The sequence below is a fragment of the Adiantum capillus-veneris genome, chromosome 30, assembly GCF_014529385.1.
Source record: "Adiantum capillus-veneris isolate H3 chromosome 30, ASM1452938v2, whole genome shotgun sequence".
Taxonomy (NCBI): Eukaryota; Viridiplantae; Streptophyta; class Polypodiopsida; order Polypodiales; family Pteridaceae; genus Adiantum; species Adiantum capillus-veneris.
This window is the reverse complement of record NC_140960.1, coordinates 53,004,844-53,027,898: the sequence shown is the minus strand read 5'-3', so window position 1 is coordinate 53,027,898 and position 23,055 is coordinate 53,004,844. Positions and strand designations below refer to the sequence as shown.

Below are 23,055 nucleotides of genomic sequence, written 5' to 3'. Positions count from 1 at the left end.
ATAAATCTGGGGTCTTTGTCGGAGACAATCGTCTCAGACATGCCATGTAATCGGAAAATCATCGTGATCATTCTCTGTTCTCGGGAGATCAAAAATGAAATCCATTTCAATATTTTCCCAGGGGCGGGTGGGTATGGGTAAAGACTGTAACACTTCATGTGCCTTATGCCTGTCAAACTTGACCTTTTGGCATACTGTGCACAAACTCTTCCACATCCTTTTTGAGTCTTGGCCAAAAGAAGTATCTCTCTACCCCTTCATGGTGGTAGCAATGCCGCGGTGACCCGTAAAAGGTGGACAGTGGCATTCAGTCATAACCTTTTCCCACAACGGCTGTGTAATGCACAACATAGTCTTTCTCATCAAGTAGCCTTCCCGAAGGGAGTATCCAGCTACTGTCTCCCCATCCCGTATCTGTGTGAAAATATCTGCAAAATCTGATCTGTGGCATACTGATCGACCATATCCTCAAAGCTCTTATGATGTATCGCGGAAATAGCCAGAACCAACTGCTTCCGAGACAAAGCATCTACCACCACATTCTTCTGTCCCTGCACATGGACAATCTGGAAGTGAAACTGTGACAAGATGTTCGCCCACCGCATTTGCTTTTCCGAAAGCTGCTTCTGTGACAAGAAGTAGCACAAACTCTGATGGTCTGTAAAGACAGTAAAATCTGCTCCAAGTAGGTAATGCCGCCACAGAGTAAGAGCATGGATAATCACCAAAAGCTCTTTCTCATAAATATGTGCTGTCATCTCCAGCCTAGAGAACAATCGGCTCTCGTAAGCAATGACATGGCCTTCTTGCATCAAGACCGCACCTAGACTACGACCATAAGCATCACAAAATACTTCAAATGACTTCTGCAAGTCCGGCAAAGTCAAATCTGGTCCTGTAGTCAATTTCTCTTTCAATGTCTGAAAGGCAGTCACCTCTGTGGATCCCCACGAGAAAGGGACTCCTTTCTGTATCAAGATATGCAAAGGGGAAGCAACCTCTGCAAGCTTTCGAATGAACCGTCTGTAGTACGAACACAGTCCAAAGAAGCTTCCAACTCCATGGACATTCTTCAAATTGGGCCAATCACGAATAGTGTCTATCTTGGCCGGATCCATTTGCACTCCTATTTCTGAGACAAAGTGTCCCAAAAAAAATGATCTCTGCTTCATTCTTGGAGAAAACAATGATATCATCAAAGAAAGTTCCAACAAATAGCCTGTACTCTTGAAAAATCATGTCCATCATCCAGTTAAATGTCGCAGGAGCATTGGTTAAGCTAAAAGGCATCACCAAAAACTCGAATAACCCAAAAGTCGTCCGAAAGGCTGTCTTGTAGACGTCTCCCGGCGCGATTCGGATCTGATGATGTCCACTCTTCAAGTCAATCTTGCTAAAGCACGAGAATCCCTGTAACCTGTCGAGTATATCATTGATCCTAGGAATCGGAAATCTGTTCTTGATGGTGATTTTGTTGAGAGCTCTATAATCGATGCACATTCTCCAAGATCCGTCTTTCTTCAAATCCAACAACAGTGGAGAGCAATACGGTGAAGTACTATGCTGGACAAGACCCTTTTCCAAGAGGTCTTTCACTCGGTTCATAATCTTTTCATTCTGTACTCGGCTCACACGGTAAGGTGGCCGGTTCGGTGGCGTGCTTCCACGTATCAGGTCAATGGTATGATCTTCAGGCCCTCTAAGAAGCAATCGGCATGAGTGTGGAGAAAAATCTTGGCGTTCTTTTGTTCAAGTCAAAACATATTCAACCTTTATCCATCGTTCAGGTCTCTCCCATAAGAACGAGTAAAGAAAACTGAAGTTCATCAAGTACAATCTCTGAGCCCTTCATTTGTCAAAGTCGCTTTCTTGGCCCGATAGTCAACCACGGCGTAGTTCTTGTGGAACCAAGGGATCCTGAGTAGAACGTCACTCGCGTGCCCTGAACACCCCTGCCATTGAAAACGAAGTTTGCCAATGCTCGGTGTAATGGCAACATCCCATCCAGGTGCCAGTCGAACTACCTCCGCCTGCGGCGTCAGTCTATCGGGCATAATTTCCAAATCGAGCCGCCAATTCCAAGTGAAAAGAAGTTTGCCTTAGCTCCTTCAAAAGAGCTTCCTGATCCTTCACTTTGCCCCAAAAGCGGCAAAGTTTGTACTTTCATTCATTAGATTCGGTGTAGGTTCCACGCCATGTGGTACTAGTTCTGCTTTTCTATCTGCCTTTTCTGCCACGTTCCTCAGCTGCTCTCGAACTCTCAGGCCTGTCATCGTCTTTATCATTATGTCCTTTCTGTGCCTTTTAGGGCACTTCACGGAGATATGTCCATGTTCCCCGCATCCAAAGCACTTCCCCTCTCTTATGAAGCGAGCTCTCTCCTCAGGAGTAAGCTTGGGTCGTGCATCCTTTTCCTATGGGTTGCTCTTTTTCTTTCTACTTTCACTCCCAGAAGTCTGTTCGGCTCGTTGTGTCATGGCCTCATCTATGGGGTAGGTCAGACTGCCAGAGTGAATGGCAAAGCCCCGCTTCGCATGCCTCATCAACTCCTGAATAGGAGCTGACTTCTGTTCCAAGCAGTGATCTCGGATCTCTGTAGGTAGACCCAAGGTGAACCGCTCCCATCTGTTCTCTGAACGAGATCTTCTTGAATGAAGAGGCGGGTAGAAAAGAGCTCCAGAATCTTTCACAATAAGCATTGATTGTATCTTTCTTGGTCATCCGAAGATGGTTCCAAGCAGCTCGTATATCTCGTTCATATTCTTGGGTCAACCAAGAAGAAAAAAAAAGCTTTTTAAATTTCAGCCATTTAACTGGCACAGTCTTGTTTAAAAGAAGCGTGGACCACCGAGTACGAGCATTCCCCTTAAGGTAAGAGGTAGCTCTTCGAATCTTGGAGTGCTCTGAATAGCGTCCTCCCGCGAAAGCAATGTCAAACTGCTGTATAAAAGACAAAGCCTTCGAAGCATCTGAGTATCCTGAAAAAGTATCAAACTTGATCGAGTGGCCACCTTCCTTAAACTCTCGGACTTTCTTGCTTTTATCTTCGAGAAAGTCATACTGGTTGGCTTTGTAAAAATTCTTCTTGTTCGCATAGAAGTTTCCATCATCAGAATCTGAGCTGTCTGTAGACGAGTCCTCAGTAGAACAGTCAGTCTCTGGGCGAGATTTAGCCTTCTTTGCCTTTTTCTTTCCCTTTCCGAAGCTTTGTTTCTTGCTTCGCTTTTTACCTTTTCTGTCTTCTTCGCTCGAATCTGAAGAGCTAGAAGAACTGGCAGAAGAAGAAGAAGAAGAAGAAGAAGAAGAAGAACTGGGTACTCCTTCAAATCGAACACGCATCTTCTGTTTCTTTGCCTTGTCGAATGTCGACTGACGACCGAAATATCCCGGGAAGTCAGTGCCTTTCTTCTGCTTTTTGCCGTGCTTTTTGGCTTTCTTTTGCGCGTCAAAAAGCTGCGCAATTCGTGCATCAACCACCTCTTGTAATTCCTTCTCTGAATACTGTTTGTGATCAGAAGTTTTCTTGAGAGCGGGTTTCAATGGTGGTGGTGTGGTTTTCTGCCACTGTTCATGCACTTCCTGAAAAGAAGTCTCGCTCATATATTTTGCCAATTTCGGATCCTTCGCAAAACTGAGCATCATCTTTGTTGCATCGCTGATCAATTGACGACGCTTCATCTCTCTTTGCTCCGCCTGAGTAGGCCAAGGCGGGCCATACTCTGTCAGAATCTTCGTTGTGATCCCTGCCCGCATCTCCAGATGCAGAGGGAGTCGACTGATCCTTGCCTGAAGCCATAAGTGCCGCGGAAAAAAAATTGGGGATCGGATTTCCCGTAGAAGAGAAATCGGCCGTGCTCTGATACCATTGCAACAGACTTGGACACTCCAAGTCAAGAATCAGTCGCGACAGCACCAAATAACCACTTCAAACAATTCACAGATCACAACAGATTTGCACTGGCCCGGCGGAGTTCCGTGCCTAGAGATATTGGCCCCAAAGACTGGCGCCCCTTCCGGTATTTCTTTTGTATTAATCAGTTCAAAGTACAAGAGAATGGCTCGGGGTTCACTCTCAAGACTCTGCGTCCAGATGCTCTGAGAAGTGAGGCCCTCACCACTAATTTAAAGGTTACAAGGGATGCCCAAAAGCTTGAAAGCAAATTCTCTCTCTCTCTCTCTCTCTCTCAATGAGAGTTAAAATAAAGCAATTCAACTCTTTCTCTCATCCAAAATCCTTGCGTAGCAAAAAGCTAGGAATTGCGTTGCTCATCATTAAGTAAAATTATTATTAAAAAAAACCCTGCCTCCGCGATTTTCGGAAATTAGGGTTTCTGGCAGAAATTAGGGTTTGCAGGAATTTTGGGTTTTTGGCAGAAATTAGGGTTTTTGCTATCCGCCACGTCATCACTTTGTGACAATTGCCACCCGTGAGCTAGTGTGACATGTAGGTATCCATATAGCGTGGTCGCTATATGAACCCATCCTCGAGTATGGTTAGGAAATGATCTTTGTAGTGTGACATCTTCGGCTGAAGGGGAGATGTGATCCAAGTCTGTCTAATACATACCTGTCAGAGATCCTATCGGAACACTATGTTTCTGAGAGAGAGAGAGAGAGAGAGAGAGAGAGAGAGAGAGAGAGAGAGATTTAAAACTATCCAGTCATCTCTAATTATCAGTTTACAAAATGCCTTGCGTATTGCTGCTTAGCATCACTAATGCAACTTGTCACAAAATAACTTTTTGAGAATAAAGAACAACAATGTATGCTGAAGCAGTCTTACTCACGAAGGATTGCATTGTGGAAGTTGGATCCATCAGCTTCTGCAAACTGCATCAGTAGATCGTACATGACAACAAAACAAGCATGACCCTTTTAATTTCTAACTCTTACATACATAAAAATGCATAATTCACCATTCACAAGCCCGTGAATGCTTACACTGAAATCTGCTAATCGAAGGTTGGCTCTTGAGAAGAATGTATTGATTAATCTAGCACAGCTGAAATCTGCTTGAACCAAATGCTGAAAAGAAAGTGTGAAGTATCTCAAAATGAAGGTGCTTATAACATTAAACCTACTGATTTGCAAGTTTTGCTGCTTCATTCATTAGCAATGTAAACTTTTTTTGCACTTTGGAAGATTTTAAAACTAAATTGTACATTCCCTTTATGCGATACATAAGCAAAATACCACTCCAACAATGCCGTGGGGGCCCCGTGACAGGATTGATTGGCACCCCATGGTAGTGCACTTTCTTCTTTCTCTTTCTCTCTCCCTCATCTCTCCTTTCACTACTCTTGTAAGGGTGAAGGAATTTGGAACACTCTCAAAGTCCAGGAACCATAATAAAATTAAGGTTGTCAAGCATTCTTTCACATCATTTTCTTTCTGTAATGCCTGACACCCTTGCCTAGCCGTTCCTGGCAGCAGCCGACGACTTGAGACAAACATCTACTTAGATCCAAAAAATTAGACCAACATCTACTTAGATCCTCAAGCTGTCTTGCGTGCGCTCTTCACTCTACTCTGGCTATGTATGTATGTTCTTGTTAGGCCCATCTGATACATAGATCAGCTATTACACTAAAACAATCACACCTTGCTCATTTGGGCCACTACTTAGTTCTTTGCATTTACAGACGTACCTTTGTGTTAATGGTGATTTCCTGCCTCTGGAATGGTATCCGTACCTTGATGCTCATGTAAAGGTGATGGTACCTTTGATGGAGATCTCACCGAATGCATTGGCTGTCTGCTCTCTTTGTTGTCCAGTAGTGGCTTCAGCCTTCAAACGATTCCTCGCAAGAGGCTCCTCTTGGGGCTGCTGCCTACTTGATCAGAGAGGCTAGACCTACGGATTTCTTGGCTGACAATGATGGCTGCAGAGTTGAAAACACAGATCTATCGGACAGATTTGATTTAATACGCTTCTAGGGCTGCTTCCAGCTTCTTTTCTTCTCCATCTATGGACTGAAATCTGCAGATCTGATGGCTGATTACTGGCTGCACCAAACGCACATGAAGATTGCTTTTTCTTGCTTCTCTGCAATGAATATCCCCCAAATCTTGTCGTCTATACTGATGAATCTGACCTCAAGTTTCAACATCTCACTTGAAAGAGTAAAATCCTTATAAATTGTCCCCAATTCATGACAGCTACACAATGCTAAAACACAGGTTTTACGCATGCACATGCTCGCACATGTCCAGTGCTTGGTTTTGGCTAGCACAGACTGCAACAATGTATTCTCTTATTCCTAAGCTACTTTGTTAATGTCGTTAGATGCCAAAAAAGCAACTTGGTCGGTTTTTCGCCACGCTTTGAAGCCTTGGTCCGGTTCTTCCAACAACTACAACAAGAAACAAAAGGGTAAGAAGAAAAGTAACAACAATTGAAAGAAGAGCGATGTTGAAAAAGAGGCTTTGAAAGCGGATTGGCATTGCAATCATTGTGGGACAAAGGCCATTATTGGCAGAAGTGGTCCAAAATAAGTTGGCAATGTTTCGACTTCTACGGCGGCGGTAGATTCTCTAGGGACATCAGAGGTTGAGACAACTTTTGTGGTTCAAGATGGTAGAGCTTGAATTCTTAATAGTGGTGCTTCCTGGCACATGTGTTACATCCCCAGACATTAGGATGGGCACCTGAGCTAAGTCCGGCCAGTGTGCACTATGAACCGACCCTATGTGTGAACGCACCCTTAGTTGAATAGAGGTTAAGTAAGAACCCCTATAAATAGGACTCACGTCTCATTTTGTGAGACGTCTTGTGTGATCACCACACTCAAGCTCTAGGCCATAGTCACATGGGGATGGGGACGGGTCTCGGGACGTGACGGGTCCCGGGGACGGGGCAAAACAAGGGACGGGGACGTGGCAAAACAAGGGACGGGGGATGGGTCAGGGGACGCGTGTTAAAAAACACTTGTTCTATACTAGACAACACTAAGAGCACAAGATTGCAAAGAAAAAGTGGGGTTTGCACTCATAAATACCAAAATATAACACGTGGTAAGAACGTGGTGAGCACACGCTACACATGTTGACATGATGATCAATCATCATACTCAAAGGGGAAAAAGTAAGGATGTACAAGTGAAGAGTGGATTAGTAGAGTCTAGTGGGAAACATTGGCATATAGCTCAAGACTCTGAAAAGCTGAGAAAAAAGGTGTGGGGTCCCTTGTCCGCGTCCTGGGACGCGTCCCCTCTGTGTTCCATGTGAGGGACCCGTCCCCGTCGCGTCCCGCGGTCCCGTCCGGCGTCCCCCGTTCCGTCCCTACCAAAAAGGGCCACGTCCCCGAGTCCCTTGTTTCTATGCTCTAGCCCCTTAGCAGCTCTATCGACACACCGAGGCCCGTAGGGTGGTAGACTTTAACTTTCACCCGATTCTTTACTTGAACTTTACGACACAGAGGAACTTAACGAATAAACCTATGACTGGAATTAACACTTCAAACAAACCGCGGCCAAGTAACTAGAGAGCTACCAAGCTGACAGTGACACCTTGTAGGCCCAAAAACTGGCACCCCTTTCGGTATTTCTTTACTCTTATTGCAAATAGACAATCCGAACACTCATACCTAACTCTCACCAAGCTGTCCAAACCTATCCATAGCTGTAATTGCGGGTTTTTGACCCAATTATGCCAACATAGCGGTGCAAAAACCCCTGTAGGTCAAAAGTACACGTCAAGGACACTTTCCCTTGCGATTTGAAAGCTTTCCAGTGAGCTGCAAGTCAATTTCAGCGTGCTGTAATTCCCTGTTTTGTCACTGTCAGGTGCCCAAAGCCCTAGTTAAGCATCCCAAGGCTTTCCCAAGGCTCCCCTGGTGATGTCCTGCAGTTTAGGTGCGAAACCCTAAACCTGCAGAAAAATACAGCATGCTGTAATTTTTTGTTTTGGATCGTTTTGGGCGGAGCGAGCACGTCCACGCGTTCCTTAGGTGCTCCCCGCACGCAATGGCACAATTCCCCTTTGAAATGAACGAGTTTTCACGCGAGAAATCTCTCCGTTTTCGCAATCCTTTACGATGGAACTATGCGTACCTGTGGGGGATTAGCAGTTAGCTAATCTGGTACCTGTTCTTCAGAAGGCTCTTAAGAGCCTTGGCAAACACGCATAAACCCCCCAAAATTGTACATGGTCATCTCAGCCGCCTTAAAGAGAAATTGGGCGAAGCCGACGTTGTTGTGCCTATCGAGGAAAATGTATGGCAAGATATGCAAACTGAGTATATTCCTCGAGAACCAGAAGCAGTTTTAGATCATCGTACCCGTCATTCGCGCCAAAAGGCTTATGACGAGTACTTAATTAAATGGAAGGGTCAATCTGAAAGGTTTGCTACTTGGGAACCTGTTAGAGCTTTGAAGGCTCAGTATCCCCACTTCATTGATGAGGACATCAATGGTTCTTAAGGGGGGAAGTATGTTATGTCCCGCTCACAAGAGAGGGGATCTAGCCCAGATGCCATCGGGATGGGCGTCCACTGTCCGGGTGGACGTAGTGTGGACACGGCCAGTGTGGCCGGCCATTATTATAAAAGGGAGGCCAAGGCCTCATTTGCAGGGATTGACCCCACTCGCAGAGTGCCAGTGGTTTAAACATAGTAACAGGGGACGCCCTTTTTCGGGCTTCCCGTCCCCACTTGCCGTCCCGCTCTCTTTTTTACACTAAAAATCCATTTCAGCCCCGTCCCCCGTCCCGGAATGCGTCCCTTGTGACTATGAGTGGTTAGCCCGTGAGGCTAGGAGTGCGCGAGGTCACCTCGAGGAGGTGAGGCCGGGTGGTATGGGACGGCTGGTCTTACAGGTGCACGCCTACGTCCTCGGATGCTGGCCCAGCACAAGGGAAGCTGCGGGATGGTGGCTATGGTCGGGTGGTTCGTCCGACGCGCATCTGTAGGCGGTCCGTGTGGCCGGGAGATCCATCCTCCTCGTTCGTTTCAAAGGGAAAGAAACCAACAACTAAGGTTAGTGGTTGCCACAGCCTCGTGCCATACCCCCCTCTTGAAATCGCAAACGTCCTCGATTGCATGCCAGATATACATGCCATAGATGATTTAGTGTGATTAGCACTCTTTTGTATCCGCAGGAAAGGTCATGAAACATAGATACAAATGACTTACTTTTGTCATTTCATCTACGATAGAAGAGCATAATACCTTTAGCATTTGTAGAGCAGTGTCCACTTCTATTGCCTTGAATCCGTATGTACATTTGATATGCTAGCTCCATCATTACGCCTCCTTTGAGCACGTCGAGTTGGGGCATACGTAGGCTGTGACCCAAAGGCCTCCAGGTAAAGCTGCAATACATTTGGTGACTCTAGGAGTTCACACTCTTCCATCCACTTTGCATCCATAGGTGGATAGTTCTTGAACTTCACCAAACACCATCATGCAACTTTTCCCTTAACTTTTCTTTCCTTATGTGCCAAAACCTGCTCAGGTACCACGATCTCATCAAGTTCCTCAACTTCTAGTTGATCCTCATCTTGCAGATCTTCTAGCACATCACCCACGAAGGGTCTTTCTAGTTGATCCTCATCTTGCAGATCTTCTAGCACATCACCCACGAAGGGTCTTAAAAGACTCCCGTGAAATGCATTATGAATCTTCCAAGTATCAGGCAATTTCAGCTTATAAGCAACATCGCTCATCTTCTCAAGTACCTGAAAACTTAAAAGGCCCATAGTAACGCATGCTGAGCTTCGGAAACAACCTTTCCTTGCCCTTCATCTTCTTTAACCTTGCCTTTTCAAACCGTAAAAGTACCCTTGCTTAATGAAATTGTCTATACTGGTCCAAATTGCATCTTTTCCATTTGGAGTTCATGGTATATCCATTATAAGATCCATGGCAATACTTTCCCAGGGTACCTGAGGGTAGGGGTTGAAGTAAGCCATGAGTTTTAAGGGGATCATACTTAGCTTTTTGGCATGGTACACATTCTAACGTATTTATGTACGTCAGCTCGTAGTGTTGGCCATAAAAGTATCTTTCTAAGGCTTGTGTTGTGGACATTATGCCTCTATGTCCTACGTAAGGAGAAGCATGGGCTTCATCCATCACCTTTGTTCTAAGTGGTCGTGCCACTCAAAGAGTCTAGTGAAAATAAAGATAACCATCCTTAATAGAGTAGGGAAAAGTTTCAGTACCAGTTTGTAGCTGTTGCTATATGTCATTGTAGTTGTTGCTATATGTCACTGAAGTCGAAGTTGCCGAGATACATCTCATGTAGCGTTATAGAATTTACTGGGGCTATCAAGAAAGAGCAATAGCAACTACGTTCTTGCTTCCCAAAGTGTGTAGTATTTAGCAGTGAAACATGGAGAGTAAATTAGCCCATCTCATTTGTTTCTTAGACAACTTATGTTGGATGAGAAAATATCGAAGATCCATCTTGATTATAAAATTTGCTGCCAGAAGATAGTGCTTCCAAACTCAAAGAGCATGAATAACTACCATGAGTTCCTTCTCATAGATGGAAGCATGAAGGTCCGCATCACAAAGTCGTCTACTTTTATGAGCTATTGCGTGGCCTTCTTGATTAAAAACTGGACCAATGCAATCGCCTGAAGCATCACACTGTACTTCAAATAACTTTCGAAGATCAGGTATGATGAGGATTGGTCCATGAGTGAGATGTCACAAACTGGTGACGTGGCTGGTCCTTGCGGTGGTACACACACACACCCCAGCTGCAGCCCAGAAAACCAGCAGATATGCTGATGTGGCACCGTACAGAAGAACCCAAGATTTGAGACGTGATTTGCGAAAGCATGCTGACGTGGCATGTTGTACGGAAACCCGTGATTTGCGCTGGATTTGTGTGGGAAAAAGCAAGAGAAATCCTACGCAATTGCTTAGTGAAGCTTTTGGGAAAAGTTGCTTTATTTTTAAGTTGATTTTTAAGAAGCTTTTGGGGCTCTGCTTTTAGCATCCTTTGTAACATTTATAATAAACCCAAGGGAGGCTCCCTCTGCAGAGCATCTGGACGCAGAGTCTGAGAGCGAGCACCCCCGCAAGAGTTGTACTTTGCTCGAAGATTAATATAAAAAGAAATACCGAAAGGGGCGCAAGTCTTTGGGGCCAATACCTCTTGGCACGGAACTCCGTCGAATTTATTGTGAACTGTTTTGAAGTGAATTTGTGTTGTGTCGCGGTAGAATCTTGACTTGGAGTGTCCAAGTTTGTTACAATGGTATCAGAGCGCAGAAAGATTCTTCTTCTACGGAGGATCCGATTCTTTTTTCAGTGCACACAGCTTTTGGGAAAGAATCTCCGCGTCACGACCCCGGACTTATTAGCCACTCCCACCCTTCATACATCGCGCATCGGGCGCGCTCCCGTCTTCATCGCTCTGTCTTACAAGGCATAAAGCCATTAAAAATCCAAGATTACACATGGGTTCTCGTGAAGAATCTGACAGAGATGACACCTCTCAGTGGGAAGGCAAAGAAAAGTTGAAGATCCGGCATGGGTACTGAAGAAAAGAATGAAGATTTGGACAAAAAAAAAATCAGACAAGTTTGCCAGAAAAGGAGTACAAACGTCAACTGCAGATTGGCATGTGTGAACAGATTGATTAAGTACTCCAAGGACCCGAGATTGGTGATACACATGAAGAATTACCAGATTGATAAGATTTATTCGAGACGGCGTGTGGCCATTGCTTCTCCTCTCAGATAGGGAGTAAAGCCGAAAAGACAAACGAGTGCAGAAAAGCAAAACCTGTACTCGCTGAAAAACATGGACAAGCGAAGCAAAAAAGCAAAGCTTCGGAAAGGGCAAGAGAAAGGCAAAGAAGCCTAGATTTTGCCCAATTTCTGACAATTCTACCGAGGACTCATCCTCAGATACTTTGGACTCCAACGATCACATGTTTTATGCAAAGAAGAAACGTTTCTATAAAGCCAACCAATATGACTTTCTCGAAGATAAAAGCAAGAAAGTAAAGAATTTATAGATGGACACTCGATTTGAATCCTTTCCGAGATGCTCGAACATGGTGGTTCACTCTTCTACTGAGAAATGAAGCTCCGGTTGAATGGTTGAAAGGCTTTTTATTTCTTCTTGGCTGACTCAAGAGTACGAAAGAGATATACGAACTGCTTGGAATCATCTTCGGATGACCAAGGGAGATTCTTTGGACGCTCATTGTGAGAGATTTTGAAACTCTTTTCTACCAGCCTCTTCATTTACGAAGGTCTTGTTTAAGGAACAGATTGAGCGGTTTTGCTGCGGACTTCCTACAGAGATCCGAGACTACTGCTTGGAACAGAAGTTACATTCTTTTGAAGAATTCATGGGTCATGTGAAACGGGGTTTTTGTGGTACAGTCGGGAACTTTGACTTACCCCACGGATGAGATCTTGACTCAGAGAACCCAACAGACCTTTCACAATGAAAGTAGAAAGAGAAAAGAGTTCCTAGAACAAAGAAAAGAATGATATACGTCCCCGACAAACTCTTAGAGAAAGGGTTAACTATCTCAAAGAGGGGAAGTGTTTTGGATGTGGGGAACATGGGCACATCTCCGCAAAGTGCCCCAAAAAGGCACAGCAAGAACAGCCTGCAGATAGGCCAAAGAGTTCTAGAGCAGCAGAGGAATGTGGCAGAAAAGGTAGATGAAAATAGAACTGGTACCACATTGCGCGGGGCCTGAACCGAATCAGATGAACGAAAGTACAAACTTTGCCGCTCCTAGGGCAAAGTGAAAGAACAAGAAGCCCTCATTTTCTTTGATGGAGGAGCCAAGGCCAACTTCTTTCACTTGAATTGGCGGCTCGATTTGGGATTATGCCCGACAGGCTGAGGCCACAGGCGGAGGCAGTTCTAGTGGCACCCGGACGGGATGATGCCATTACACCGATCATTGGCAAACTTTGTTTGCAATGTTCAGGGGTGTTTAGGGCACGAGGACTTCTACGTAATGCCCTTGGGAGATCGTCCCGTCCTCCTCGAAATCCCTTGGTATTATACGAACAATGCCGTGGTTGACTCTCAGGCTGAGAAAGCGACTTTGACAAATGAAGGGCACAAAGATTGTACTTGATGAAATTTAGCTTCTTTCCTCGATTTTCTAGAGAGAATTGAATGATGATTGAAGGTCGAATATGTTTTGACCTAGAAAAAAGAACGCCAAGATTTTCTCCACACTCATGTGGATTGCTTTTCTGAGGGCTTGCCAGGCGAGTTGCCACCAGCTCGTCCTGAGGATCATACCATTGATCTGATACCTGGAAGCACACCACCGAACCGGCCACCTTACTATGTGAACCAAGCCCAGAATGAAGAGATTATGAACCAAGTGAAAGACCTCTTGGAAAAGGGTTTTATCTAGCCGAGTACTTCACCTTACTGCTCTCCAATTGTTGGTTTTGAAGAAAGACGGATCTTGGAGAATGTGCATCGACTATAGAGCTCTCAACAAAATCACCATCAAGAACAGATTCCGATTCCTAGGATCGATGATATTCTCGACCGACTACAGGGATCCTCTTGTTTCAAAAGAATCGATTTGAAGAGCGGATATCATCAAATCCGAATCGCGCCGAGAGATGTCTACAAGACAGCTTTTCGAACGACCTTCGGTTTATTCGAGTTTTTGGTGATGCCTTTTGGGCTTACCAATGCTCCAACGACCTTTAACCGAATGAAGGACAAGATTTTCAGAGAGTACAGATCTTTTGTGGGCACTTTCTTTGATGACATTATTGTCTTCTCCAAGGATGAGATAGAACATAGAGAACGTCTGCTGCAGGTCTTTCAGGCATTACGAGATCACAAGTTGGTGATTGATGCAAAGAAAAGTGAATTTTTTATACCCGAGATGCAATTTTTGGGACACATCGTCTCAGCAGTAGGAGTGCAGATGGATCCGGCCAAGATAGAGACTATTCATGATTGGTCCGATTTGAAGAATGTCCATGATGTTCGTACTACCGGCGGTTCATTAGAAAGTTTGCAAAGGTTGCTTCCCCTTTGCATATTTTGACACAGAAAGGAGTCCCTTTCTCGTGGGGACCCAGAGAGGTGACTGCCTTTCAGACATTGAAAGAGAAATTGACTACAAGACCAGTTTTGACTTTGCCGTATTTGCAAAAGTCATTCGAAGTATATTGTGATGCTTGTGGTCGTAGTCTAGGTCCGGTCTTAATGCAAGAAGGCCATGTCATTGCCTACGAGAGCCGATTAATCTCAAGGCCGGAATTGACAGCACAGATATATGAGAAACAGATTTTGGCAGTTATCCATGCTCTTACTCGGTGGCGGCATTACCTACTCAGAGCCGATTTTACGGTCTTCATAGATCACCAGAGTTTACGCTACTTCTTGTCACAGAAGCAGCTATCGGAAAAGCAGATGTGGTGGGCGAACATCTTGTCACAGTTTCACTTCCAAATTGTCCATGTACTTGGTGGCGAATGTTTTGTCCCGGAAGCCGTTGGTTCTGGCTATTTCCACGATACATCATAGGAACTTCGAGGATATGATCGATCAGTATGCCACAAATACAGATTTTGCAGATATTTTCACTCGAATACGGAATGGGGAGGTAGTAGCGGGATATTCCATTCGGGATAGCTACTTGATGAAGAAATGTTGTGCGTTACACAGCCGTTGAGGGAAAAGGTTTTAAGCGAATGCCACTATCCACCTTTTACGGGTCACCGCGGCATTGCTACCACCTTGAAAGGTGTAGAGAGATACTTCTTTTGGCCGAGACTCAAGAAGGACGTGGACGATTTTGTACGCAGTTGCTTGGTATGCCAAAAAGTCAAGTTTGACAGGCATAAAGCACAGGGATTGTTACAGTTTTTACCCATACCCACCCGCCTCTTGGAAAGTATTGCAATGGATTTCATTTTGGATCTCCCGAGGGCACGATGGCATCTGGACTGTTATTGACAGATTTAGCAAGCAAGCTCATTTCATTCCAGTGAAAAAAACAATCAAGCCGGATCACTTAGCGAGACTGTTTGTTGCCTAGATCTTCAGATTACATGGCATGCCTGAGACAATTGTCTCCGACAGAGACCCTTCACGAGTTTGTTTTGGAAGGCTATTTGGGAGAACATTGGCACGCGGTTGCAGTTCTCGTCATCTTTCCACCTGCAGACAGATGAGCAATCTGAGATTGCAAATTCAATCGTACTGGATTTGTTGCAGTCTTCTTCTTTGGATCAAAAGACTACGTGGGAAAAGGTTTTTTTTTACCTTTGGTGGAATATGCCTACAATAACACGATCAACTCTTTGATGGGGAAGGTGCCATTTGAGATTATTGAATTTGCTACGAAGGTTCCAACCTTCCTTAGCACGAAAGATGAGATTTTCTTTTGAAGCCGACCAGTTCACGAGGGACTTTGACTTGGTCTGGAAGGCTTTGGAGAAATCTCAGGAAAGATAAAAAAAGGCAGCAGATCGACATGGTCACGATTTGATAGGAGAAAGATTGGGTGCTCTTACGTTTTGAGAAAGCACGCCTGAGAAAGAAAAAGGGAAAGGAGCGGCTTTTTCTAAAGCTTAGCATGAGATACTATGGACCTTTCCAGATTTCCGAAAAGATGATGATGTCTCCTTTAGACTGAAGCTTCCCGATGCTTCGAGAATTCACAATGCTTTTCATGTGAGTCTCTTGAAACCTTTTAAAGGTGATGTGCCCGATGATGGGGAGCCTGATGAGCAACCCGAAGTGGAGGAAAACGAGGAGATACTTGTTCCAAAACAGATTTTGGCACATAAAGATAGAAAGGTAAAAGGTAAAATGATAAGGCGGTTCTTGGTTAAATTTGAGAACTATCCCGCATTGGATGCGAAGTGGATGGAGCAGGAGGACCTAGCAGATACTCCTCAGATTGTGAACCTTTAATTTTTTGCATTTGGTTTAGCATAGTCTATTCCAAACAGAACCGCAAACTCAACTGGGCGGAATTTGGTGCAATGGGTATGCACAAGAGGGGAGTCGCTCCACTCCTTTGTCAACAGATTGCCCCGATTTTTTATACTGAAGTCACTGATGTCTCTTTTGAGTTTTAGGGATACTGTGAGCTTACAGTGTTCTGATGTATGACTTTATGAACTCGAATTCCCAATAATACGATACTGATTTGTTCTTGACTTGTCTAAGTGCAGGAACCGATAGATGAAATGACTGCAACATTTCGGTCTGAAAGATCTCAATAGACATGGTTGCAATAAGGATTAGTTAATCGGGCATCTATGAGGTCCGGACTGGATCTAGATGCGATTGCTAAATACGTTGCCGATTAATCATGGTCTGAGATCCGAATGAAGTTTGAATGTGATTTGTCATGTGATGTCAAGTGGTCCTGTGATGTGACTGTCGATTGGTACATGTGCTAGATGTGTTTTCCTAGTGCGTCGGTACTAACAGTCGGTGTCTGCTAAGACAGTTTATGTCCTCTGTCTGTTTTGCAGGCATAATCGAGGGCGATTGATTACAATGCTTTCAAGAGGGGGGTATGTCACAAACTGGTGACGTGGCTGGCCCTTGCGGTGATACACACACACACACACACCCCTGCTGCAGCTCCCAGAAAACCCGCAGATATGCTGACGTGGCACCGTACGGCAAAACCCGAGATCTGCGGAAGCAGGCTGACGTGGCATGTTGTACAGAAACCCGTTATTTGAGCTGGATTTACGTGGAAAAAAGCAAGAGAAATCCTATGCAATTGCTTAGTGAAGCTTTTGGGAAAAGTTGCTTTATTTTTTAAGAAGCTTTTGATTTTGAAGCTTTTGGGGCTCTGCTTTTAGCATCCCTTGTAACCTTTATAATAAACCCAAGGGGGGCTCCCTCTGCAAAGCATCTGGACGCAGAATCCGAGAGCGAGCACCCGTGGGAGTTGTACTTTGCTCAAAGATTAATATAAAAAGAAATACCAAAAGGGGCGCCAGTCTTTGGGGCCAATACCTCTTGGCACGAAACTCCGTCGGGCCGTGTCGAATCAATTGTGAATTGTTTTGAAGTGAATTTGTGTTGTGTCGCGGTAGAATCTTGACTTGGAGTGTCCAAGTTTGTTACAGTGAGAAGGTACTTGGGCTTTTCAAAAGTTTCCTTCTCTTTAGTCCCCCATACAAAGGATATCTTTTTCTTTGTCTGAGATCATGGAGAGGTGCAACGACATGTGCGAAATGGCGAATAAAACGTTTGTAGTAGGAACAGACTTCGGACATCATGAATTGAAAGAGGTTGTGGCCAATCTGAAATAGCTTGAACCTTTGCGGGGTCCATGCGTACTTGATTATGGGAGACTGTGTCCCAAGTAGTGAATCTCTGTTAAGAAAAAATTCACTCTTCTTAGCAGTAACTTGAAGTTTATTGCAATTCTTCGAACACAATCTGCAAGTGTCGTTTATGCTCTTCGTCTGCGTGAGAGAAGACCAAAATATCGTCAAAGAAAATTCCTATGAATTGTCGACGAGGACGAAAGATTTGATACATCATTCGATATGAAGTTGCTTGAGCGTTAATAAGGCCGAAAGGAATTACTAAAACTCATACAATCCGAAGGTTGTACGAAACGAAGTCTTATGTATAACTTCTAGAGCGCACTCTCTCTCTAGCCTTCTCTCATGTGCATCTCTTCCGTTTTCTCTCTCTAGAATTTTTTTATTGCTCCAATGTTTCCTCTCTTCACTTTTTTGCCTTGCAATCTCATTCTCTCTCTAGCACTTGCACTCTCCTCTGCTTCTCCACCCTCTACTGCAGGTTGACTTGTAGATTGGCTAGCCGTGCCCATTCGGTGGGTGGTACACAATAGGACATTTCCGAGGAGATCTGTCACAATAAACCCATAATCCATTGGCTGCCAGGTCCCGACAGGAAGTTTGCTCGCAGTTACAAACGAGACCATCACCCGATTCACCCTTTCCGGTTGCACCTTTGATAGGACTAAAAGGTTACCATACCCTAAGATTGGATTTAGCTTTTCGGAGATTAGGATTCTAAGTAAGGAACACGGGTTCTGAGATTAAGGTTTTTGCCCTCGGATCCTGAGACCATCTGGAATCATGAGATCTGAACGGAGTCTGCTGGTATAGAGACTTTTCCCAACAATTAAAGATACTCTTTTTGAAGGGAGGGGAGTCCCGGGGACCCGCCCATCTTTTGTCCCAAGTACGGTGTCAATCTTATTTCTCTCTCTCGCCCTCTCTCTTTCACATTGGCTTCTCCCATGGTGATAAAAGATCATTGATATTGTTATACACTCCTGTTTGTGACAATTTGTTTGCTAGGATGGTTTTGGCAACTGGTTAATGTTTTCTCTCTCCCTCTCCCACAGACACTCCCTCTCTCTCTCTCTCTCACAAACACAAAAGTGGGTTGTGCATGCATGTCCACTAGCCATTACATCCTCATATGCCATAAAGTGGGACTTCATTAAAAACTGGACTAATTTAGGAAGCTTGAAGTATGTACTAGCCAATAAGGTCTATCGTTGAGATAGAATTATTGATGATCTTACCAGCTTTGAAAGATCTTGGCCTGACAAATTGACTCCTCTAAGACGAACATGTTCTGATTGTATACATTTTAGTATCTCTTTTCTGGTTAATTCAGGCTTCTCCTCCTCATCATCTTTTTTATTCAAGATGGCATTGAGTCTCTCCATCAATCCCTGACAAGACAAACGCCATCCAACATTCATTATACTGATTGCAACACCGCCAGACCTAAGAACATCTTATAAATCCAAAGTTGTCTATCCAAAGGCATTCAAAAGAAGATTAGTTTATCAGACTAAGTTTACGCTATTAACTTTGCATCAGTTAGTAATGGGGTACGTAATGCATACAATTAACTGATAGTACTCTGCTTCTCGTAATAACTCTTGGTAGGAGGCCAGGTCCAAAGTTGGCAAAACACCCATTCGCAACCAGTTAAGTATGTGGCGGAAGTGTGTTCCATCTCTGTCTATAAATATAACTCCCTGAATTGACATGAAAAAATTATCAGGAAGCAAAAGCTGCTGGTAAATCCATGTCAGATTCACAAATAATAAAGATTGCACTGATAAGTGATGCCTGTCCTCTTGAGAATTAAGAAAGGAATGAGCCCTCAGAAAGCCTTCTTGACTAGATCATGGCAAGGTACGGTTTCTAGAAAAAAAAGGACACCAAATCTTCATACAAGAAAATCCAGTTCAATATTGTTAAAGATACCTTTGAATCCTTGCAAAGACGATGCCGTCCGCTAAACATTGCAGCAAGCATAGAGTCGTTATCCCTTTGTGTCAGTGTATTTACGGTTGTTGCAAAAAGCATACCCCCTGAGAGAAAAAATAATTTATGTAAATGCAATTAAAAGAACCCACCCTCCCCTCTCCCCCAAACATCCTCCCCAGGAATATAACTGTTCATTTAGCCTCCACAACCGTAACACATGGAAACACAAACTTTATAGTGTCACAAAATCATCCTCCTAGTGAAGGACAGTTTAAACAAATAATTTGATAGTGTATAGAATGATGCAAGATAAGATGTAGCAGATATCAGAGCTTTACAACAAAGCTACAAACTCTTTCCCTTAATATGAGCAACTTTGGAGTCTCAAATTTCAAATGCAAATTCCTTAATACAAGTCCCATCGGCATGATGTGACAAGCAATATAAATGGACCTCAAAAGGTCATCTGCAGCATGCAATACATGGGGTATTTGGAGAAACGGTAAAGAGGATAGAGGTCAGAATTGGAGAAATATGAAAAATAGTATTTGTCCTATCCTTCAAGAGAAGACTACTCTTCTTGCCAGAACCATTTGTAACATTTTTTCCTAAGAATTAAGGTGTAATGCACCATTATTGACAGTGTTCTCAATAGAAGGTGCCCAATTATATGGATGCTAGCACATATTCACAAAGAAAATCTCAATTGTGGACATGTCCTAGTTGTAGCTATTGCTATACAAAGCAACTGGAAGGCAACGTATCTAAAAATAATTGCTTAAGAGGAAATGTTCGAATGATGGAAAAGCAAGGCATATGAGGCTTCCTCAAAATGCGTGGGTGTTACAAAGGCAACAGTTAGAATTGTAAGCACAATATGGCATACTTGGTCAGACTTGGGTTGGACATAGATCAAGTAAACAAAAAGATATTTTTTAAAATTTTAAATTTGGAAATGGTACAAGCATTTACAAGAGGGACGGACTCGCCCTTATATTGAACATCAAGTTTGATCTATTTGTTCTTATGAGTCAAAAAGATCTCACGAATATGACATCAGAGCAAGGCATCATATTTGTCTAACCATGGTATGCCAAGCAAAAGAATCACATTAGGCTTCATGATGTGAAAGTGAACTTAATGCACAAAGCCTTGTACATGACATCGACGTGTGCCCAAAAGTGAAGAGTAGGTGCCATTCGCCATATCTGCTTCCATGTTGTTGCTTTTTAGCGCATGCATCAGTTCAAAGTTTGGTGGCCAATTGAGAAGAGATAAAATTGTGGAGAGATCGAAGAAGATAAAGGCTTCTTGATCATAATACAACCCCGATCTTTGCAAGGTTCAACTGAAGAATCATGATGCTACAATCATGTTAGAATTCAGCCCAATTGAAGTGCGAGGCTTCTTGTTCTTGTTGGGGTTCTCAAAAGGAAGTAGTAGCCTGTCATTTGTATGACAAACTGCTCCTTCTCGCTCTCCCTTGATCACGGAGCGCAAAGCTTGCATACCATGTCAAAGTCGACGATGCAGAAGTGTAGAGAGAGAATACACGAAAGAAAGAAAAAGAGAGAGAGTTTGTCTAAACCAACCAACTTGGCAATGAATTAGATGATTATTACAATGGGGGCAGGTAGTATTTATATGTTACCTACAGGGTCTTAATACCCCTCACATGAATTGCCCAACCCAAACTCGTGATTTTAATTGATTCGTCTCACATTGCATGTGTCAAATCTATCCCATGGTGGCTATCCGCTAACAGCAACCCACATCGAGCGGATCTAATTGATCATCCATTCAGCCCCGGAGATGCTTCATTTCAAGAGTTATTTGACAGCAACATCTTCATTGTATCAAGTAGTCTTTCATTGAGATATTGCATATGTGTACATTCCATTTAAAGAAAATACCACATCAAGAGGGTTGGTTGGGACCCCATTGGTGCGTCTTCTTCTTCTTCTTCTTCTTCTTCTTCTTCTTCTTCTTCTCTCTCTCTCTCTCTCTCTCTCTCTCACACACACACACACACACACAAAGGAACCATCAATAACGTGAAGTTACGTTCATTAACGCAAGGAAAGAACAAAGGATTATGATAGTGTGATAACTTGAGGAGCAAATGTACTAGACTACAAGTTAATCAATTCGTGCTTGTTGTCATTATTTGGGCTGACTCCCATTAGTGCTTTAATAGCTTCGATTAAGTTATGCTTATTGAATGCAACCCTAATTTACCCACAATAATTCCTAACAAGGAAAGCTCTATGTGACACGCCTTTTGCACAAGAAGCTGCTTATAGAGAGTCGCACTCCACTATATGCAAGGCATTATGCATTTGTGCCACTATTTAGGTTGTGGAGGCTTATGTCTATTGACCTTCTTTGTGGTAGGAAATTAGAAGCTTTTGTTTGGAAATACATTATTTGTCAAATAAGTCAAATATAACTAGACTTTGGGAGAGTATTACCATGGATTTTATCTACTCAAGCTCACAAATGCAAAGATGGCATAGTGATTATCATGGATGTGCCCAATAAGCAGGACCATCTGATGCCAGCTCAAAAGACAAATAGACATACAACATGACAATGATAAACCGATGAAACCAACTTAAAGGAGCTGCAAGAAAATTATGCATAAAATTTTGAAAAAACCAGACAATGTTACTAACGATAATAGGGGCAATTTTGTGCAAAGAGGAGGTCTACCCAGTAAGTCGAGTGATCCTAAAATGAGTAAGCAAGGTACCTGTGGATCAGGGTGACCAGCAAAGTCGTATAGACCACTATACTTAGCCATATGCTACTTTACCCCTAGTAAAATCTTGCACAAGCAACGGTTCTAGCAACCTAGCACAAAGGTGGAACCCTGAACCTTGAGGCAAACTATATGGTGAACTTCATGGGAAGCTCAAAGACGAGTTAACAAAAGCAGTTTTTTCATACAAGACATATGAAAACCTGAAGATTGAATCAAACTGTCCAAGAGACATCAAAAAGTGGAATTTTGGAGCCTCTCTGCAGGTTGTGCATTTAAAGAGAAAAAAAAGACAGAAACGAGGCATACCGACATTCAGCTTGACCACAGAAGGGAAGTGATTCTCCTCGCTGCCCATCTCGTAGAATAAGGGAACGGATGCAATTGGTAAAAAAGATCTCTCTCTCTCTCTCTCTCTCTCACACACACACACACCGTCGCGGGATCGCGACGCGAAAGCTGCCTTCAGTCCTGCTTAACAAGTAGGCTAGATACGCCTATTATGTACTTTTTAAACTTTAACGACTCATTTGTGGGTCCCTTTTTTGGGGTGAGTTTGAATTAGTTCAATCTTTCTAGACCAAAGGGTGTTGGTGCGTCCGGCGAAAGGAAAGTCCTTTTTGGGACAGATATCCTTCCGCCTAGTGCGACCACTTGGCTGATTGGCTATAGCTCCCATACACTTTTGGGGTGAGTTTAAAATAGTTCAGTCGCTCTAGACCAAAGGGTGTTGGTGCGTGGGTCCCTTTTTTGCATGAGCTTGGCTTAAATGAATTCCTTGTAGGGTTAGAGGCGTAACTTCAACTATCCTTAGCCAAAGGAGAGACTGCCCTCCTGATTATTTGATACCCCTTTCGTCAAGTGGGATCAATGGTCCCTATTAATTGGGGGTGGGCGGGATTGGTTTTGTGCCATCCGATGGGCGAATTAATCCCCAAGTGATCATCATGTGATCACGATCGAAGTGAACCCCAAGGAAACTCGATGTGAACATCAAGTGATCCACGTGCAATTCCCAATTGAAATGTGATCACCTTGTGACCCCACCTATTCCAAAGTGATCATTGTGTGATCCGACGATTCCAAAGTGATCT

General features: G+C 43.7%; 1 protein-coding gene across 2 annotated transcripts in view; it reads right to left on the bottom strand.

The window, feature by feature from the left end:
* FIP2 (potassium channel tetramerization domain-containing protein / pentapeptide repeat-containing protein) overlaps positions 1–22,447 on the bottom strand; it is a 54,050-nt gene extending 31,603 nt beyond the window's left edge. Inside the window, exons 1-6 of one of the 2 annotated variants that reach the window (XR_015187253.1) lie at positions 22,271–22,447; positions 19,198–19,304; positions 18,831–18,965; positions 18,501–18,653; positions 4,942–5,025; positions 4,788–4,830 (exon numbers count right to left, since the gene is read on the bottom strand). Coding sequence is in view for 1 of the 2 variants with exons in the window: in XM_086506658.1 (XP_086362784.1) it covers positions 4,784–4,830; positions 4,942–5,025; positions 18,501–18,653; positions 18,831–18,965; positions 19,198–19,304; positions 22,271–22,319 (575 nt within the window). In the remaining variant the exon portion in view is untranslated. Of the gene's footprint in view, positions 1–4,783; positions 4,831–4,941; positions 5,026–18,500; positions 18,654–18,830; positions 18,966–19,197; positions 19,305–22,270 lie in introns of both variants that reach the window. The other variant, XM_086506658.1, reaches the window with a different exon arrangement.
* Between the last annotated feature and the right edge of the window lie 608 nt (positions 22,448–23,055).